General features: G+C 49.3%; 1 protein-coding gene across 2 annotated transcripts in view; it reads left to right on the plus strand.

Annotated features, from left to right (window-relative positions):
• CAMKK1 (calcium/calmodulin dependent protein kinase kinase 1) overlaps positions 1-20,955 on the plus strand; it is a 97,526-nt gene that overhangs the window by 58,134 nt on the left and 18,437 nt on the right. For both annotated transcript variants that reach the window (XM_053961439.1, XM_053961438.1), the window contains exons 5-11: positions 555-606; positions 1,156-1,289; positions 1,905-1,941; positions 4,215-4,236; positions 6,148-6,236; positions 19,300-19,499; positions 20,141-20,194. In XM_053961439.1, coding sequence (XP_053817414.1) covers positions 555-606; positions 1,156-1,289; positions 1,905-1,941; positions 4,215-4,236; positions 6,148-6,236; positions 19,300-19,499; positions 20,141-20,194 — 588 coding nt within the window. The remainder of the gene's footprint in view (positions 1-554; positions 607-1,155; positions 1,290-1,904; positions 1,942-4,214; positions 4,237-6,147; positions 6,237-19,299; positions 19,500-20,140; positions 20,195-20,955) is intronic.

A 20,955-nucleotide genomic window follows, 5' to 3' on the forward strand; every position in this document is an offset into this window, starting at 1 on the left:
GAGTGGCCCTCCAAAAGGTTATTAATGCACAGAGCAGATGGAGGCACAAAGACTGTTTATTAAATTCAGACTGCCTTTTGCCACTATGCTAATGCCAGCTGGATGGCAGGGACAATTGCCCTGACCCCTTCCCATTCCTCAGCTGCCTGGGTTCAGTTTCCTTCTTATACCCCCTGACAAGACAAAACATAAGATAAAGCAGCCTTGAAGTGGCTCTGAGCTGGAGCATGGCCATAACATCATCCAAAGCAGTGCATCAGCCAGAGGGACCCACCTCTTCCCTCAAGCTTCTGCCCCAAATGCAGAAATTGGGCTCCTTTTTCTTTGTCCATTTGAAAATAAATCAAAGAAAGATGAATGGAACAAATGGTTAGCAGTGTTTTCAGGAAAGCCTGGGTCAGTGTCTGTCTGGTGTGGCCACCACTGACCAGGACCCTTCTCTAGGGTGAGCAGCAGCCCTGAGCCAGTGCCTGATGCCCAGCATATTCCAGGTCACAGCAATCAGCTCTTTGGCTCTTGTTCAGTTTTAACACTGCTTTTTCTTCTTCCTCCAGGCTATGAAAGTCCTCTCCAAAAAGAAGCTCTTGAAGCAGTATGGATTTCCACGTGGGTATCTCACATTTAGAGGTCTGCCTGTTGTCCTCAGCCAAATCTCTCTGTAGAAACCTGGTCTGCAAGGAGTGCAGAACGTGGCCTCCTGTGGCAGCTGCCCATGTAGCTGGGAGCTGCTTAGAAGGGGGTGGTGAGGGGGCAGATACAGCCTCAGGGAAATTCAACACACTCAGTAATGAGATTCCTGCCTCTGGTTTTTGTGAGTCTCTTTGAAGTGGTGACTCTTCCATGTTCACCATTTATGAAGCCTAATTAGGCACTGGAAGTTAGGCAGGGTGTTGCCCTCCTTTCCTTACCCCTGGGATAGCACCTGGGTGCAGGCTGGGCCATGGGATGCCCCAGACCCATCTGGGAGCAGCTGGTCTGAGTGGGACTTGGAGAGCTCAGTTCCAGGTGGGAGACTGCAGAGCTTTGGGATGAGAGCAAGGTGATGAGATCTTCCAGAACAGCTGGAGGGTGTGCAGAGGGGCCAGTGGCTGCTCATCCTGTGCTCAGGGGCTGCTGCCAAATGAGGGATTCTTCACTGTGCTGTCACACTTGCAGGTCGGCCTCCTCCCAGAGGGTCAAAAGCATCCTCTGGAGAGCAGCCCAAGCCCATGGCACCCCTGGACAGAGTCTATCAGGAAATAGCCATCCTAAAGAAGCTGGACCACATCAATATCGTTAAGCTGATAGAGGTGAGCTGCTTCCCCACCCTAAGTTGTGCTGAAACAAATCTGGTTTGTATTGCAACAAGAGGATTTTTCTTGAACTGCTCCTACTTCAGCCAGAATTGATTTAAAAGAGATGTTCAGAAATTTAGGCTGTGATCCCTTTGCAAAGTCTTACTGACTGTGTAGGACAAACTGCACTCTCACCCTAAGCTCTGGGCTGGTGCCCAGGAGAAGGCAGCTCACTGTGCTGGTAGAAATAGCAGTGAGCTTTGATCACTGAAACTTGTGTGCAGACAAGCCTGGGAAGGTGCACAAGTGCAAGGCTTCAGTGCCATTTTCATTACTGACTGAGGTCAGTTTAGGACAAGCAGTGCCTTTATTGGTAGGCTGTTTCTCCAAATACAGGCAGAAGCCCAGATTTTACTGGAGACATGAAACCCTGTCCTCCAAACCCCCCCAAAACCCCTGTCCTCCAAAACCCCTCCAAATTCTCTGCAGGACTCTCTAAATATTAGCCTAAATTGTTCTGTGTTCTGCAGCTTAGCACAGTATACTGGGGGTGTTACTTGCTTAAAAATCTTTTTTCCTGCTGTTTTTCACTGTTTTCCTCTTTCACCTTATTTCTCTGTGATCTCCCAGGTCCTTGATGATCCTGCAGAGGACAACTTGTACATGGGTATGTGAGTCTCATAAGCTAACAGAACCATCTGGGCTTGGGCCTAGTGATGCAAGTGACACCTGCCAGGACTTGGGGTCACTGCAGGAGGAAACTTGTGCCAACTTCAGCAGAGTTGTTTTTTTGGTTTTTTTTTTTGTTTTTTTTTTCTGCCAAGTTTAAACGCCTGTAAATGCAGCTGGGATGGAAAGGCCCCGTGCAGTAGGGTAAGGCAACCTTGTGTCAGTACAGCTGTGCACATCTCTTTGCCATGGGGACACTGAAAAGACCTGACAGCTGCTCTGCCCTCCCCTCTGTAGAGCTGACTGCAGTCCCAGAGCCAGGAGGGAAGAGAAGGGTACAGGATGGTTTCCTTGTCCTCCTGCTATGAAACTTCTGTAGGCTGTGGATAGTGGTAGTGACTCCAGAGTCACTCCACTCTTGCCTGGGAGTGTTCCCTGTGACCTCTGCAGAGACTCTGACCACCCTGGTGAGCCTCGGGACCTCCTAAGGGAGCAGCACTCCCACCTTTGCTGGGGAAGCCATGCCTGACTGGGTGTCAATGCAGAGGGTGAGGGAATTCCACCCATTTTATCTTCCTCTCCTCCAAACCCTGACAGTGCCAGCCATCCCTAACTCCCATTTGGGTAAAACATTGAGGACAGGCCTGGGAGGCCCTGAGGTGCCCTCTGAGGTGGGCTGGAGGAGGGGATGACAGACCCTTTTACAGCTCTGCTTCCCCAAACTGTTTCCTGATGAAGCAGGTTCAAAGACTGCTCCTCATGAAATAATTATGGGACACTTCTGAAGCTGCCTGAAGGAGGACTCTGCCTAGCAAATGAAGCAATTTGCCTTTGAAAAGCCACTTTTCCCTTTGGGCTGAAGCCCCAGTGGCATCTGGCAGCATCTCAAAGTGATGGCAGTGGTGGTGGGGAGGGTGATTGAGGCTGTTGTTTGAAGGCCTGAACTCCTCGGGATGGAGTAAAGGGGAGAGATAAGATAGAAAGCTGCAGAAGGGAAAAAAAGCCCCAAAACGAAACCAAGCTCTATCTGTGGAGTAAGAGAACCATCCCAGAAATAGCAGCAACAGCAGCAGGACAGGTGGGGAGTCTCCTGGTCCTATTGGAGGTTGTGCTGGTCCCTGAGTGACAAGCAGTGGCCATGTCCCTGTTGTCCATGTTCCATCACCCCTTTCCTCTGCCTGGCATCCCCTGAAGTTCAGGCACATCAAGCTCCTGCCTCTGCAGGTCCCTTGGTAGAAGGAGTAGCACTGCTCGGGGCTGAACCTCCTTCAAGTGGGTTTGCACCCTCCTGCTGCTGCCCCAGCTGATGATAACTGCACTTTTCTCCTCCCAAAAATGCCCCTCACTGCAGAGCAGACCTAGAGGAAGTGGTGTTTGCTCCTTGCCTGTGACTGCTGGGATCAGGCACTGCTGTGAGCACTTGGCTGTGTGTCACTGGGATGGGATGTGAGCAGGCACTGAGCAACCTGCAAAGGTACAGGGTGGTTGAATAATGAAGTGCTTCCACAAGCTGCAGCTTCTGGAGGGCAAGATGAGCCAATTCAGCCTGAATTGGCTGCCCTGTGTGTTTGTACCTTCAGAAGATCCCACACCCCAGTGCTTTGGGGAGGGGATCTGCTCAGATTTTTTGGGAGGTGTAAGAAATCCCCATGCAATTAATGGGGACAGAGTTCTCCTACTCTAGATAAAAGCAGATCTTTCTCCTGTTTGCAGAACAAGGCAGAGCAGGATCACAAAACCACTTCTCCCCGACCTCCTAATCAGACACACAAACTCATGTGCTCTGCAAACCTCAGCTCACACCAGCAAATCCTCTTCAGTGGCTCCTGCCAGGGAGTGTTTGGCTCTGACAAAGCTGTAGCTGTGCTGCTGATTGACACAGCAGAAATGGAGCAGCATGTTCTTACAGCATCTCCTTTGCTATCAGCAATTTAGTGGAAATATCACACCAAACACCCTCCCTTGGAGGTACAACAGGGCTCAAATCAACCAGGGCTGACACCCAGAGCAGCAGCACTGTGGTTGATAAATTAGCACCCAGTGTCTCCCTGTACAGAGCTGCCAGGAGGGGGGATATTTGTCTGAGCTGAAGAGATTAATATTTTCATTTTACATCCTCTGGTGTCCTTGTCATGGGTGAGGGAAGAGAAATGAGTGGAGATAAATTGATTTTGCAGGTATGGGAATGGATGTGTTTTTGTAGGTGATGAATAACAAATAGGCCCAGGCTGCTCTTCTCATTCATTCATGGTTTATTTCCTTTTCTTGCAGTGTTTGACCTCATGAGGAAAGGGTAAGTAGCCCTCCTGGGACCCCTTCTGTTGAAAATTTTGGTCTTCATCCTCAGGTTCCTATGTGAAATGGAGGTTTGATATGTCCAGTGGGGCAAACCCTGTCTGCAGGGGAGGCAAAACCCAGCTTTGCACTGCTACAGCCTGGAATGATGTGGTGAATAGAAATGGGTTGGGAGGACCTGTCCTGGTGCCAGACTTTGATGTGGAAAACAAATTCTATGACAATTCATCATTAGGTGGCTGGAAGAAAAGGTTTGAATAGGAATTTTCTGCTGGGTTCCAGCCACATTGTGGCTTCCTCTGATCCAAGGGGTTGCATCAAGGTTTACTTGCTACCTGCTGCCTTACTTTGCCCTCAGCACTAACCTCTCATGGGAGGCTGTTCTGTTGGCACATTTCTTTTGCATAGTAGAAGAAAGGATAGGGTGGTAAGAGGTTCCTCACTGCTCTTTGCTACGCCTGCACTGATTCTGCAGCTCTGCAGTCCCAGTGAGGTCATCACTTCTGTGCCCAGGATGGAGGAGATTCCCAGAGGGGTTATTTTTCTCTCTGGCCCCATGAACAAGCTGCCAGCTCCAGTGGGTTGCTGGCAAGAGGCTCCCCAGTCTCCCTGGTGATGAGGCTGATGCCTGATCTGTAGGAGAGGGAGCTCCTGTAAACAGCTGAGGCTGGGGAACCTGTGGCTCATCCAAGTGCAGCCTGGCTGCCTCTGGCAGGAGGCAATTAGACTCCATTAGTGGCTCTGCCAGCCCTGCTCTCACATTACTTCTCCCTGGTTTCAACAGAAAAATGTTCATAAAAGAGGGAGGGAAGGCAGTGGCAGGAAAACACAAATGGGAGATGAGGGTCATCAATCAAATGGGCAGCCAGGGAGAAGAGGGAAATGCTGCAGAAAGGATTCGCTGCTGGGTGCTGAGGGGAACAGTCTCAGAGCCTGATTTTGGCAATGGGCTGTTCTCTGGCAGGGTTTGGCTTGCCAGGATGGTGTCCCAGGAGCACTCAGTCAAATCCAGCTCCAGTCAGTGGATGTATGTCCACATGCAAAGCCAAGCTGCTGAGCACAGGCAGGGTTAGCCCCCAGAGCAGTGAGGCCCTCAGCTCCAGTCATTCATCCAGGGGGGAGCAGCAGATGCTGACTAGCTCTTACAGCCTCTTTGCCCTCAGCTTTCAGCAGGCACAGGCAGAAGAGAGGCTTGTAGAGGAGACTGTGCATCCCTCAGCAGTGGCAGCATTCAAAAGAAAGGAGAGGAGAAGCTGACCAGGTAACCTTGGCTGTTCAGAGCTGAATGGCTGAGCTCTGGTGGTGGCTGAACCCTGAGCAGCTAAATTGGCTTTTAAAGCAGTTTAGCACAAAGCACAGAAAATATTCCCATTTAACCTTTGAGCCAGTGGTTCATGTCTAGATTCTGCCTCGGTGGAGACCAGCTGCACAGTGACATTGTGTCAGGACTGAGCCCCAGCAGGCAGGACATCAGTGCATAGCAACAGGCACTGTCCTCACTGCTGACTGGGATCTCATGGCAGTGCTGGTGCTCACAGCCATGGGCAGCTTCAGCAGGAAGCCAAAGGCCAGGTCCAGCTTGGTTCTTCTCCCATTGGGACTGTCAGTGAGCTGTGTTTGTCTTATTTTGTGCAGACATCAGCAGTTAATCCTGATGCTGATGAGAGCTCTGTGGCTCATGCTGGCTCGGGGACTATGCAAAGCAACCCATCACTAGCCAAGCTCAGTAACCAAAGCATCACCACCTCCAGGAGGAATGGGCACACCTCCACCCTGTGTCACAGCACCCAGAGCCTTTGGGGAGCCTGGCCCTCAGTGCTGGGACGTGGTGATGGAGAGCAAACTCTTCCAGCAAGGGGTGTTCCTGCCCTTGTGCAGAGCACTGAGTGGCTGTCCCTGTCCCCAACAGGCCTGTCATGGAGGTGCCCAGTGAGCAGCCCTTCAGCGAGGAGCAGGCTCGGCTCTACTTCCGAGACATCGTCCTGGGCATCGAGTACTGTGAGTAGCCAGCACTGGCAGTGCCCTGCAGAGGGTCTGCTCAGCCCCCTGTGGGGGAAATACATGGACAGAAAATTCTCAAAGCCTGACAGGAGGCTCACACAGTGTGCATCTGTATGCAAACTATGAGATAAGAAATGCTGACGTAGGAGTGCCATGGAATAGGACAGACATGGTTGAGAGAGAGATGGAAATAAAAACAAGTTTCAAAGGATGGCCTTGCAAAAAAGACTGGATACTTTAGAGAAATTGAACTATGAAAGATGCATTGTAGTAATGCACAAGAGGTAATTTTAGTTGATTGGCTTTAAAGCATTTGCAGCATGGTGTGGCTAAAGCTGATAGGCCAGGAAATACTTAACAGTGTATTGTAATTAGGAAATAGTTGGTTTCTAATTGTGATGGCATGAATTATAACATCTGTATTGTCTCACCCTTCACATGAGACTAAAAATAGAATAAAAAGTTTTTTTAAATGCCTCTCAGTTGCTGCATCTCTGGGTCAGAAAAGGGTATTGTCCAACACCCTTGCTCAGCTGGGGAGGGGCATCTTGGCCCTGGGGGGCTGTTGGATGAGCCAGAGAGATCCCCTTGGATTGCCTGTGAGGGGGCTGCTGTGGAGCTGGCCCCACTCAGCTTGGGTTTACCCAGGAAGTGTCACAGAACCCTTAGAAAGGACATTGCCTCTCTTTTTTTCTTCCATTTATTTCTTTTTGGAGACTGTCTTTGAAGGCAACAGCAGAGCCAGAAAATGGGTGTTTGCAGTGTCATGGATTCAGCCAGTCAGCTTCAGCTGGAACAAATCCCTGTCTCTGGCTTAGCAGGGCAAGCACTGGCCATGGCAGAGCTGGTGAGCAGCACAGGGAGGATGTCTGTCCTTGTGCACCCTCTGTGCAGAGCCCATCTGAGTGACTCCCTGTGTGTCTGTCCTTGTCCCCCTGTGCAGAGCCCATCTGAGTGACTCCCTGTGTGTCTGTCCTTGTCCCCCTGTGCAGAGCCCATCTGAGTGACTCCCTGTGTGTCTGTCCTTGTCCCCCTGTGCAGAGCCCATCTGAGTGACTCCCTGTGTGTCTGTCCTTGTCCCCCTGTGCAGAGCCCATCTGAGTGACTCCCTGTGTGTCTGTCCTTGTCCACCCCCTGTGCAGAGCCCATCTGAGTGACTCCCTGTGTGTCTGTCCTTGTGCACCCTCTGTGCAGAGCCCATCTGAGTGACTCCCTGTGTGTCTGTCCTTGTCCCCCTGTGCAGAGCCCATCTGAGTGACTCCCTGTCACTCAGGGCTGTGGGGTGAGCAGAGCCCAGCACTGCTGTGCCCTCCCAGGGAGGTGGTGGATCAGGTGTGTTCCCAGCTCTGCCCAGACTCCAGGGCAGGGTTCCTCTTTGTAGCCTGCTTGATTATTGTCACTTTTCTAGGTGACATCTTGTCCCCATGTGTCTGAGGCCAGCTTCCCTGCTGAGTGCCTGTTCTGCAGAGTACTGGGAGGCCACGAGAGGTCTCTGAATGACAACAGGGGTTCTTCTGGCCCCATTGTCATTGATGTGTCCCTGCTGGCACAAACCTGGCAGGGCTGAGCAAAGAGGGGTCCCTGAATTAAAGACACAAGGTGGCATGGTCTGTGTGCTGGCATCCTGAAAGCAGTTAGTGCTTCTGTACCTCAGCTGCTGGTGAGCTGAGCTTGGCTCTGGGCCTGTTGGATGCTGGTGTCCTCCTTGCAAACAGCCTCTGTGAGTTCAGTGCTCTCAGCTCTGGCTGCTTCCTCTGCACACTGACACACTGAAGAATTGCCCTGGTGAATTCACACTGGTGACTTTGGAGAGGAAGAGGCAGTACAGCTTTTGCAGAGGACATTCCCACCTTGCAGGTCTGATTGTTTTCCAGAGCAAATATGTAGATAAGGTGATCCTGTTATTACCTTGTGTATCAATTGCCAAACAGCTTTTGATTAGATCCATTAACAGTAGCTCATAAAGCAGCTCTTAAATCTCTTAGGCTGGATGTGCTTTTGTGGATTAATAACTAGACAATCAAGAAAGTTGGAATACAGCTTTCACAACTGAGAAAAGTCACCAGTACAGTTAAACAGGAGCCTATAATGTGGGTTGTTCAGTGTATTCCTAAATGACCAGAAAAAGGGTAGAAAATAATAAAAGAGATAGATGATGGCACTGAGTTATTTAGGATAGTTGTTAGAACTGACTGGGAAGACTGGCAGGAAAATGCCATGATAGCAAGTGATGGCATGATAAAATGACAGATAAAAATTCATGTTGCTGACTGCAGGGTAATGCATGAGGGAGAGAAACAACACTGAAAATACATACAATGTGATGGGCTCTAAATTATCTCTTCTCACTCAGGTTTTGTTCTGGATAGTTCTCTTGAAAATGCCAGCCCATTACTTAGTGGGATTCAACAAGGCTAACGAGATTTGGGGAATTATTTGGAATGAAAGAAAGAAGAAAGTAGAAAATGTTACTGTGCAGTTATTTGGATCTCTGAGAGCTCTTAGGTACAGACAAGGAGTATCCTGGATATTATGTGCAACTTGGCTCAGCCTGTCTTAGAAACAAGAGCTCCCTAGAACTGAGGCCCAAGAAGGATGATCAGGATGGTCCTGGAATATCTTATGTACACAGGTATGACCAAAGCTCTTAAGACTGGAAAATTGTCTTGGGAAGGGATGCTATGGCAGAGGCTTATAAAACCCTAAGTGTCAGGGAAGTGCTGGACAGGAAATGAATCTTTTCTGTCTCTAAAAACACAATACCTAATGGATAGCAAACAAAAGAATCAGGTAGCCAGTTTAAACCAAAAGGAATTACTCACTCTCAGCCACTGAGAGAGACCAAGTCTCTGAGCATGATGGGCCTTGCTGAGGTAGAGGAACATGGTTTGAGGGTCTCAGTCCCTCTTCACATTGAAATGTAGCACCACCTCAGTTTTTGTCTAAAACCAGCAGGGAATAAAATCAGTGTTTGCAAATCTGACAGTCCAGAAGCTTCCAGGTGCTTCCAAAATTAGTCAGGTCACCCCAGAAAGTTGGTAGAAGTTAATATATGAATAGGAATCTCAAGACTGTCTTTGAGTAGAGCTTGAAGGATGAAGATGCAGCTTTTTGTGTTCCCATTAGCATTCAGATTGCAGCAGAGCATGTGTGCCTCAGCTGGGAGATGCCAGCTCTGCTGTGCTGGATGCTGCTGCAGGAACAGTTCCTGCTCAGAGGAAACTTTGAGTTTAGTACAAAGAAAAAAAAAAAACCCACCAAAAAAGCAAAAAATCAGCAAAGTGTGGGTAGTCTTAAGCAGAGAGAGTGAAATTCAACAATAAATTATAGGATGCCCAAGCACTCCCAGCAACAGGAACAATAGGATGCTTTGTTTTGGACTATTGAGTAACCACTTATTTAATTAGCAAATAAAAGTTAAAAATTGTGTTCTCTCTGAACTGCTGGGTAAATGCATGGCAATTATTATATAATTAAGAGGAAAAGTGCACCATTTGTGCATGCTGAAGGAAAAGTGTTGCCAGGCAATCCAGAGATTGCAAGGTAATTTTAATGTAAGCATCCATAAGTGTTGTGTAATTTGGGAGGCTCAATAACCATGCAGCTGCTTGAAGCTCAGTCATCACAGCAGCAAATGCATCATTGTTGGTTGGATTTTATCAGGTTAGAAGTTGCAAACTGGATTCCTGTTGGAGCCTGAGAGGTGTTAATGGTGAGCAGGATGGGGAGCCAAGGTGGTGGGAGATGTGGGCTGACCTTTTGAACCACTGGTGGTGGCTGTGGCCACTGTGTGTCTGTGGGGACTGCACTCACTGGTTTTTCATGGAGCTTGCCTGGGCTGGAGCCCTCCTGCAGGAGGGCTGGCTGTGGGGGGAGGTTTGGAGGGAGGCAGTGGTCCAGGTGATGAGAGCTGGGTGGGAAGCCTGGCTTAGGCATGGTGGGAAGCAGGGACAGAGCCCTGGAGAGAGCCAGGAGCTCCCTGATCCAGACAAAGGCACAGAGCTGTCACCTCCTTTAGGCTGGGCTTAGTGTGTCAATACCAGGAGTGCACTTTGACACAAGCACAGTCCCAGCCTTGTCCACTAAGCAGTTCAAGGTGTGAGAGTCAGGGAGATCTGCCCATGCTGAGTCTCCCTTCCTCTGGCCCCTGCAGGGCTGGGAATACATTTGGAGTTTAGGCATGGTGATATCACTGATTCATGTGTTCTGGTTTAGTGGCCCTGTCCCAGCCCTGGGCTCAGGGCTGTGGGTTGTGTCAGGAGTTGTTCAAGCAAGCTGTAACTGGGTTCCTGGTGACATGGGCCCTCCAGAGGAAAGTGGTTTTGCTCCCACTTTCAAGACTTCCCCACTGCTGCTGGCCCTGCACACCCCCTCAGGAGCTGGGGAGGAAGTCTGGCTCTGTGTAAGTACCACCAGAGTGCTAATTCCAATGTGCTCAAGTGGCAGCATCCACACCACAGCTTCTGCCAGCAGCACAGGGCTCAGCTAAAATGGAGCACAGGGGGAAGCTGAGCTGTTCCAAAGGGCTGGGTAGTGCTGAGGGTGCAAAACTTTGGGCTTCAGCAACTTATTCAAGTGGCAGAGGCTTCATGGGTGCAGCAAGAGAGCAGCAAAGCAGTGGAGAGAGCTGACAACACCACTTTGGATGGGAAAGTTTGCTGGATTATTTGTGTCATTAACTAAAGCATGTGCTTAAGCATCTCTGTCAATTAGGGACATGTGCAATTGCCACCCTTTCCACTTGTAACTCCCATCTAGTAGTGCTTGGCTGGGTTATTTAAACTTCAGTCTCCCTTCTAGTAAGGCAGACTTTGCTTTCATGGAGATACTCAGCTGAAATATGTGTGCTGGATAGGAAATAGCCATCATGCTTCATCCAAAGGCATGTGCCAGGTAGGTATCCCAGTTTGATTTTAGGACTGGAATGTGAGAATCTTCATTGAGTAAGAGCCTGAGTAAGAAATAAGGAGGAGCAGACAAAAGGGCTGTCTAAGCAGGAGCCTGGCTGTGGCACTGGCCAGGAGCAGACAGTGCAGAGCACACCCAGTGTGGCCCAGGGGAAATCCCTGCTGCCTTGCACAGTGCAGATGAAGCACAGTGACTGTCCCTGCTGCTCTGGAGCTGCCAGCTCAGTATTCCAGGCACGAGAAGCTAAAACAGAATCTGTCAGCCTGGCTGAAGAAGAAAAAACCTGATTTCCTGCATTCTCTGTAAATGCCTGCAGTTCTCCTGTGACTGTGTCTAAGGGGGGGCAGTTTTGGTCTCCCCTCTGCAGAGGAAGGCTTGTCTCCTCTGAGCTGTGGGGTTGAAGGTAATGACATGCAGCTAAAGCCATTGGGAAATTAATTCCCTTTCCAGCAGCAGCTCTCTGCAGTGACCCAGGGCCCTGCATGCTGCTGGAAAGGGAATTAATTTCCCTCAACAAAGGCTCTGGCTTTTCAAAGCTGGCTTTTCTGAGAGAATACTTTACTTGGTTATCAATATATAGTTTCCATTATCTTAAAGGAAATTTAAGCAAATAAGCCATCACAGGCTTGTGTCTTCTGAAGAATATCTAGTGCAGGGTGGGTGCACTAAGGCATCAGTGGTGTAGATGGTTTGCTCTGGTTTGGCTCTTGGCAGAGGTGAGTTCCTCAGGCTGGTGTGGGCCAGCAGAGCTGGGATACAAGTCTGTGGTGGAGCTGCTACATGCTCTACTGTGCTTGCCAGCAAGCTGCTTGCTCCTGTGTGGGAAGTGGGGACCTGCCTCTTCTTTGCTCCTGCCTCTTGCCTGTACAAGTTTGGAGCTCCTCAAACAGAGCAAGTTGAGATGAGAGCTACAGCTGCAAGGTTCTGGGTGTTATAAATGACACCATCAGGAGAAGAGAGGCTGGCTTGTGTTTTATCACATGCAGACAAGCTCTCCTTAGCTGATAACAACCAAACAAAAAACCCTTTCATGAGCAGCAAGTGTTGCTGATACTGATCGATAAGGACTCTGTACAAGAGTGAGAGTAATTAGCTGATGGGAGAGATCAGAGAGATGTGCTGGAGCCTCTGAAGATCAGGCACTTTGATTTTTGTTGTTTGATGCAGTTCTGTGGCTGCTCGGGGTTGGAAGCAGCCCTGGCACAGCCTGTGCAGGTTGTTTTGTCCCTGCTGTGCCCTGCTCCCCTGGGGCACTGGGGTGTGGGTGCAGCCCTGGCAGGGAGCTCTGCAGTCCCCTGGGACTGGTGACAGGTGACAGGGCTGTGCTCAGCTGGGCTGGAGGACAGGTGCACAAAGACAGCCTCTGACAAGGGTACCTCTCCCTCTTCCCTGTTGCTTCCTGCTGGCAGCATCCACACCACAGCTTCTGCCAGCAGCAGGGTGCTCAGAAACGGAGCACAGGGGGAAGCTGAGCTGCTCCAAAGGGCTGGGTAGTGCTGAGGGTGCAAAACTTGGCCTTCAGCAACTTCTCCAAGTGGCAGAGGCTTCATGGGTGCAGCAAGAGAGCAGCAAAACCACGGAGAGAGCTGACAACAGCACAGCTGGGATCCTCCCCTGCCCCTGCAGGGAGCTGGGCATGGGCTGGGGGTGTTCCCCTTGTCACCCCTGTCCTCCAGCCCTTCCTCAGCAGAGCCCTGTGGACCAGCAGCCATCTGTTTTGAGCTCTGCATGGTGGTGCAGCAGTTTCCTTGGGAGGGTGTTCAATCATTCCTTTGCTACAGGGGCAATGTGAGAGTAATACTAAGCAGGCTCTGCAGTAGCACCATATGGATTGCTTTTGTCCTTGAATGGGAATGGCATTCTGGTTTTAATCAAGCAGAATTTTCAGCACTGGCCTCAGTAAATAGCAGGATGTGTCAGTGCATTGCAAAGTTTCACATGTATAATTTCTAAATGAGCTTTTAGCAAGTTTGTGTTAACTTGCTGGATCTCCAAGATTTCCAGAGGGGAATGCAGTGAAAAGCACCTCTTCTAAAAGGACTAAGGAACAAGATATCTTTCTGCCACTTCTATCTGTGCTTCCTCTGGGTCTTCACTCCCTGTCAGTGGATTTGTTGGCAGACAGTTCCCAGGCATTTGGGAGTGAAAGGGAATGTCCTGGGATAGCCTGTGGGATCTGGAATGAGGAGTGTTTGTGAAATGGCTGTTTTGTGCCACCTGGGGCAGCTGAGGGACTGAGCAGAAAGGAATGATGTGCTCAGCAGGGCTTTGCTAAGGAGTAGGGAGGCAATGGCAGAACTGTGGAGACCCAGATGGGAGTGTACAGATAGGAACCAGCTGGCCCAGCAGCAGAGAGCTTCCCCAAAATCCTCCCTTTTCTCCAGCCCCATCTACTGGACCACAGCTGGCTGCTATTGCCAACTCGGTTCAAACACATGGTAGTGAAGAAACAACAACAACAACAACAAAAAAAAAAAACAAACCCCCAAAAAACAAAACAAAACAAAAAAAAAAACCCCAAAAAACCCCACAAAACAAACAAAAACCCTAAAAAGTCAGCTTTTCAGGAAGACCTTTACCTTTAGGCACTTTTTTTCTTTGAGCACCCAAGTACAGGGTTTTGCCAGCTGCACTAGGTGCAGCCTGCCTCCTAGAGCTCTGTCTGAAATCAAGAGGGACAGGGGAAGGATGCTCCTTTCCCAAGGATTGCACACACCCTGAGAGCTCTGAATCCTCCTCTGAGGTTGTATCCCCACAGCATCAGCCTTCAGCAGGCTGGTTTTAGGCAGTGGTGCTCCATGCCCAAGTTCAGGAGACAGACCAGACTTTTAGCATTATTTCATTGTTTCTGAGCACTCTGGAGCTCAGGTCTTGACTAAATCCAACTTTGGCTATTCCTGGTCAGGCTTTCTAACAAGTTGTGATAAAATGTTGTACACAGGCACTCACCTGCCCTGCCTGCTGTGTTCATGGGGTGGCTGTGAGGATTAACAAATAAGAATTTCTAACACATTTGAGATCTTTTCCTGGATGATGCTCTAGGAATCCATGGGATTGTTATCCAGATGCAAATAGCCCTGAAATAGTGTTACCTTTCCCCTGAATTGAAGAATGGATCTAATAAAGCCAAATTTAACAGAGTGCTGCATAATCAGACTTTGTCCTGAGGGCTCTGTGATATCTTAGGCGGTTTCATTTTCATTATGAAGAAATCCCAATCCATGCCCTGCACAGGTCTGGCAGCACAGAAAGTGCAGGGTTGCTTGGAGCCCAGGGAAGTCGTTCTGCTGAGCTGCTGGCCCCTGCTTTAAGAGCAAAACCCTCTCCAGGTAAAAGCAACACGTGGAGCCATTTTGTCAGTTTGCCAAAGCAGCTTCAGCAAAGTGCTCTGCTTGGGCAGCTCAGCATTGATTTTACCTGGGGAGGGGTGCAGGCAACTGCATTTGCATGGGAGTGAGTGGTTTTCAGCTGTTGGTGTGGCCTTGTGCATGACCTGAAGGGCAGCACCAATGGGATGGTCCTTCCCAAGGCTTCCAGCATCCAGCAGCCACATCCCTGTGGCTGGGCTGGGTCTGAGGGCAATCTCTGCCTGCTTTGTGACTCTTCCTCTACTGCAGCAAGCAAAAACCCCAGAGCCTTGCACTTTGAGCAGGACACAGAGTAGCTGGAAGTTCTCTCAAAAGCATGGATTCAGCTTAGGGGTCCCAGTGTGGTTGTGACAGCCTGGTCAGAAAGAGAAAGCCAGATACACTTTCCCAGGAATTGTTCTGGGGAGCTTGAGAAGGCATAAAAAACTTACTTTATTACAATCTTCCAGTATTTATGACCAACATGTTCACCCAGAACGTGATTGGTTCTTAATAACACCTTGTCATGGACCAGGACCCCCCCACAAGGGGAGCAGGGGACAGCCACAGTCAGCCTAACACAATCACCAGCATAAATTAACCCTCTCATTTCACCATCCTGAAGCATTTGGGAGCAAGCTCCATCCTCTGTAGAGTCAAGAGCAGCAGGTAGGAAAGGCACTCTTGTTAGGATTAGTTCACTAGAAGCCAGGACCAGAAACAAAACACTTGTCCTGTCCTTGGAATTAAGGACACATTGTGACACAAATAGGAGTAGGGATGCCTCAGGCTCAGCAGAGAAGGAAAAGCAGTTTCAACATGTAAACAAAACCCCTAAATGTGCTTTAAACAAACATAACCAATATCAACCCAAGACATACCTGTTACCCATTAGGTAATTAGGAACCACCCTTTGGTAAACACCTTATGAGAAACAACTGTTTAAAACACCAGCTGCAAGATTGTTTTTAATTCTTTGTCTCAGTCTTCTCAAACTTCCCAGAACAATTCCTGGGAAAGTTTATCTGGCTTTCTCTCTCTGATCAGGCTGTCACAACATGGCCCAGTTGCCCATGAAGGGACCTAAGGGGAGGCCATGAATTGGTCTAAAAGAAGAATAATCCCCAGATCCTCATGGAGCACATTTAAGCCCAGCAATACAGATCATTATTTTGGTTATGTTTGTTTAAAGCACATTTAGGGGTTTTGTTTACATGTTGAAACTGCTTTTCCTTCTCTGCTGAGCCTGAGGCATCCCTGCTCCTATTTGTGTCACAATTCCTTAATTCCTGTCCTTAATTCCAAGGACAGGACAAGTGTTTTGTTTCTGGTCCTGGCTTCTAGTGAACTAATCCTAACAAGAGTGCCTTTCCTACCTGCTGCTCTTGACTCTACAGAGGCTGGAGCTTGCTCCCAAATGCTTCTGGATGGTGAAATGAGAGGGTTAATTTATGCTGGTGATTGTGTTAGGCTGACTGTGGCTGTCCCCTGCTCCCCTTGGGGTGGGTTCTTGTTGCTTCTGTACAGTCATTAACAGTCTGGAAGGTGTCATTAGTGGCATTTATTTCCAAGATGCTTAGCTGTCCCTCTGGAGTTCTGCAAGGATAACACCATCCTTTCCTCTGTGTGCTGTGCTGGAGATGCAGATCCTGCTGCTTTAGCCAGCACCTTTCCCCCAAGGCAGCTCTGTCCCTGGGCTCCTGTGGCAGTGATGTGTGTCACTGCAGGCATGTCCAGGCAGCCTGTGGCCAGTCCTGCTGAATTAACTGTCCCTGCCTTTCTCCCTGCAATGTCATCTGCAAGAGATCTGCACTGGCAGCAGAAGTTGGTGGGTTGGGAAGTTTTTCCAAGCTCAGTTGTGTTGGGGTCCTGCAGTCCTGCAGCTCCCAAACAAACCAGCTTTTGTCTTTTGCCTGCAGGCAGACTTGGGAAGGGTTTTGGGGGAATATTTTAGTCTGCCTTGTGCTGAGTTGTCCCAGTGGCAAGGCACAGCACAGCAGAGGATAAGCCTGTGCATTTTGAAGCCTGAAGCCAATTTTGGAAAGCTGTGCAGGGGAGGATGCCCACAGCAACTGGCAGGCTGGGACTTCAAGTTACATTTCTTCAGAGCAGAACAGGGATTTCAGATTTCCTTCATCAGGTTAACAGCTCCACACCAAATCATTTCTTGGCAGATGTGAGCACTTGCTCTTTCAGCTTTTATGGCTGTGATGTTAATTTACACCGGCTGGTGCTCAGTCCCCTGTCCTTCTCCCTTCATGGATGGCTATTTGCTCTGCACAAGGCTGCATGGAAAAGGGGATTTGCAGATAGCAGAACTTTCAGCCAGCTGGCAGGAGACTTGGGTGACTGTCACTGACAGTGTGTGGGTGAGACACTGCTCCCAGTCACCTCCCCTCTGCATCTGTCCCCTTCCCATCCCAGCCTGGTATTATTTTAAATGGATGCCAGGTGTTCAAAAGCACCTGGGATGTGACATTCCAGAGGCCAGGCTCACTCCTGAGCTCCTCAGCCCTGCAGGCTCTTGTGCTGAGGCTCTCCTCTGAGCACCCAAGGTCAGGCTGTCAGAACTGTAATGTTCTCACCTGGAAACTCATTCATTGGCCAAAATTCATTGGCCAAGTGAGCCATTGGTTGATGGCTTTGATTTTTGCAAAAGATGTGTTTCTAATTTCTTTGTTCTTTGTTTCTGTGTTTCTGGGGACCAGAGCAGAGATGGGCACTGAGGAAACACATGGCAGCTGGAAAACTGCCCACAGTGTTCCTCAGCTTTCATTAGATGGTGCAGAGGCAGGGAATGTATTCTACAAAATACACAGTTATATGAGAGAAAATGCTTTGTGGTTTTATTTTGTTTGTGTTTTTTTACTTTCCTATAAGGAAGAAATAATAAAAAGCCTGGAGTACTTGCTTGCCTTAATTTTCACAGACCAAGCTTCAGGGATGTACTCACATGGTCCATATTTCTTTTGGGATTTTTTTAGAAGCCTTGGGAATCTTAACCCTGTGGCATCAGGCATGACAGCAGACACCTGCCTAAAAGGCAGCTCATCATCCCTTGAAGGAAAACTTCACTCCCCCCTCACCCTTATTTGCTCTCCCTATATTACCATAATGAAATGTCAGCTTGCCACCAGCTCTGCTGCTGAGCAGATGTTTTCTCCTAATTACTGTTGTTGCAGGGTTTGGGTGTTTATCCTGGCTGTCTAGGCAGGCTGTTAGCATTAACTGCCTCCCACCACAGCCTGGCCATGCAGTTGGTGCACATCTGGAAGAAGATGTAAGTACTGCTGCTCTCCAGCAAGTTTTTATCTGCTGGATCTTCAGAGCAGCTCTTTAATGTGCCAAGTACAGCATCCCCCAAAAGTGCTTTAAACTGAGGAGAGGGCCTTGCAGAAAAAATACCTGGAAGTGTGACTTCCCCTCCCCAAGCGTGGCCTGCTGGAAAGTTGACTTGAAAAGAGCAGAAAGTTAAATGAAGTTTGTTCATTCTTGGTCCTAAAGCACAAACGGGGATGCTCCATGGGGCAGCCTGCCTTTGTGCTGGTCAGGTTTGTAAAGCAGGAAAGGGTTAGACCAGCATTTTCCTCCAGCCAATGTGTATTTCCCAGGAGATATGAAAAGTGCTCATGGAGGTATAAAAACAAACATGCTCTGTTGGCAAGAAGGAAATGTGAAAACAGTGGCTGGAGCCAGGGAAGGATGGAGGACAGGGGGTCCTGGTCCTCTGGGGAGGGCGAGATTAGAGGATTTCCTCCTCCTCCTTCACTAAAGTCTCTTAGATTTTCTACAGTTCTGCTTTGGGGTCATCTCATGTTCTGAAAGTTGGTGGGTTTTTTTATTTTTCAAGTTCTCTGAGTTCCTGAGAAATCAGTCGCTTCCATACAGCTCCCTGCTTCACTCAGTGGCCTGGAAATGTCTTTCAACTGCAATATTGCACAAGAGAGGTGGCTTTTGTTGTTGTTTTCAGTGCATCTCAGCCTCCAAGCTCTCTGCAAGGGTTTCTTTCATGTTGGATGTACAAGCTCTTCAGCTGGTGCCCACGGTTGGCCTCATGGAGTGAGACAGGGCTGGAGCCTCATGGAATGAAGGGCCAGGTTTGGCCACAGCTCTGGCTGCAGGAGTGGTGGGAATGGCTGGGAGCTTTGGGCCAGGGTGGGGTTTGGGGTGATGCAAAGCAAGCTGAGGTTGTTTCTCTATTTGTGGGCTCCACTGAGAAGCTTGGCTGAATAAAGAGTGCCCCTTTGGGGTGCTGGTGCTTGCTCCAAGCTTGGAGCTCCATTATTCCACCTTTTGAGCTGGAAATGCCCACTAATTTCTGAGCTGCTGGCTGAACCTGGCACTCAGCTGCTTGTCACCTCTTTCATTCTACCTGTAGTTCTGCCCCTTCTGATGAGCTTCACTGCAGTTTCAAAATAAATAAACTAAAAGTGAACCTCTTCATTTGGGTCCCATAAACTATAATACAGCAGGTGGCCCAACCCATCAGCTGGTGTGATGAGGCCAAGCAAATCTGCAGGATTTGAGTGTTTTCCTTCTCCAGCAGCACGGGTTGTTCCCTCTGGCTGAGCTGTCCCTGCGTTTGTGTCTTTTCTTTGCATAATTCCTAGATGTATTTCTGAGAATTGTGTCCCAGTGAGGCACCAAAAAGGAATGGCTGTAGGAACCATTATATTCCATCTCCAGCAGCAGCTGGGAGTGTGGTGCCTGAGCTTGCACTTTTATTTTGCCCCTCCTGGAAAGGTTTCCCCTGGGTGTGTTGGCTGCCGTGGCCAATTTTGCTCCCTTTTTTGGGTGTTTTTCAGTGCACTACCAGAAGATCATCCACAGGGACATCAAGCCTTCCAACTTGCTCTTAGGAGATGATGGCCACGTCAAAATTGCTGATTTTGGTGTCAGCAATCAGTTTGAAGGGAATGATGCCCAGCTTTCCAGCACGGCAGGGACGCCAGCCTTCATGGCACCAGAGGCCATCTCACAGACTGGCAAAAGTTTCAGTGGAAAGGTAGGTCTCTGCTCACAGGGGGCCTCCTGGGACCCCCAGGCATGGCACAAAGGGCAGTGCCACACCTGCATCCTGCCTGCTGTCAGTTAGTAAAACTGAAGCTCTAATTCCCTCCAGGCCAGGCAAAGCTCGTGTTGGTTGTTGTGTGCAGTGGGCAGACACTTTGCTGTGGATCCCTGCCTGGGCAGGAGCCTGCTAGAGCCCTTTCCCTTCCCCAAGGGGAAGGAGGAAGCCTTTGATTCTCTCCCAAAATAATCAAGAGGCACAGGGGGCTGCTAAGCACCAAAGTCATATCTTGATTTCCTGGAAGTGAGAGACACTGCCAAGGGTGGTGATGCAGACATGGGGATAGGGTCTAATAGGGATTTTTTTGTTTGGAAAACTTTTAAGGTTGAGCCCTGAATGGTGTCATTTCCTGTAGGAAGGGGCTGCTTGCTGGTCACAACAGGGCAAGGGAGCAATGCCTGGCCCAGCACAACCCTCATTCCTCCAGTGTGCAAGAGCTTAGGAGCCCAACTTCAAAGTGACACAGAAAGTGTTAAATCCATACAAATAGTGTTATCTGAATTGGTGGGAAAATCCAGATTACTCACATCTTCTGCATTGCCTCTCTTTTACTCCCTGTTCTTGCTCTCTTTCAGGCCCTGGATGTGTGGGCCATGGGAATCACCCTGTACTGCTTTGTTTATGGGAAGGTAAGCTGCCTTGCAGTGCTGGAGCCCTGCACTGCCCTGTCTGCCTGCCTTTTGACTCACTCCTTTCCAAATAAAGGCACATGTTAGAGGCAAAGACCTACCTTCTGTAAGCTCAAAACCCCCCTGCAGATCAGAAGGGGCTGAGGCTGTGATCTGTGGAAAGGATAATTTCCAGCACTGGGCCCTGTATGCAGAGCTACAAACCCAGAGCAGCATCAGCAGCATCACCAGGAGTTTGTGGGGGGTTTATTATCCACATTTCCTGTATTTAGAAATGAGCCAGAGCATGGATAGAGGCATAGGATTGATCCCAAACTGCTGCAGCACTTTGGGAACCAGAAAGCTCTGTCTGCCAAAGCTGAGTTAGGACTGATGGGGGTCCAGGTTGGCAGAGGCAGCTCTTCAGTGCTGCCTTCTGCTCACTCCATGTCCTGTCATGGCTTTTCCCTCCCCTGTGGCCAGATCCCCATGTCCCACCCATGCTGTGCCAGGATGAGCAGCACAGCAGGTGTGAGCAGGAATGAACCTGAGCCTCTGACCTCTGCAGATCCCACCATGCAGGCACCAGGCATCCAGCTCTGGGTGAGAAGTGGCCAGGGGAGGTGACAGAGGCAGTTCATGGTCACTTGGCAGGCTGGATGAAGGAGGGTATTCCAGTCCAGTTATGTATTCCCTAGATGCCTCTGCTGTTCTTCTGAATTTATTTTTTAATGAGGAATGAATCAATTTATTGTGTGTGGGGAGATATAATTTATTTCCAT

The sequence above is a fragment of the Vidua chalybeata genome, chromosome 20 (assembly GCF_026979565.1).
Source record: "Vidua chalybeata isolate OUT-0048 chromosome 20, bVidCha1 merged haplotype, whole genome shotgun sequence".
NCBI lineage: Eukaryota > Metazoa > Chordata > Aves > Passeriformes > Viduidae > Vidua > Vidua chalybeata.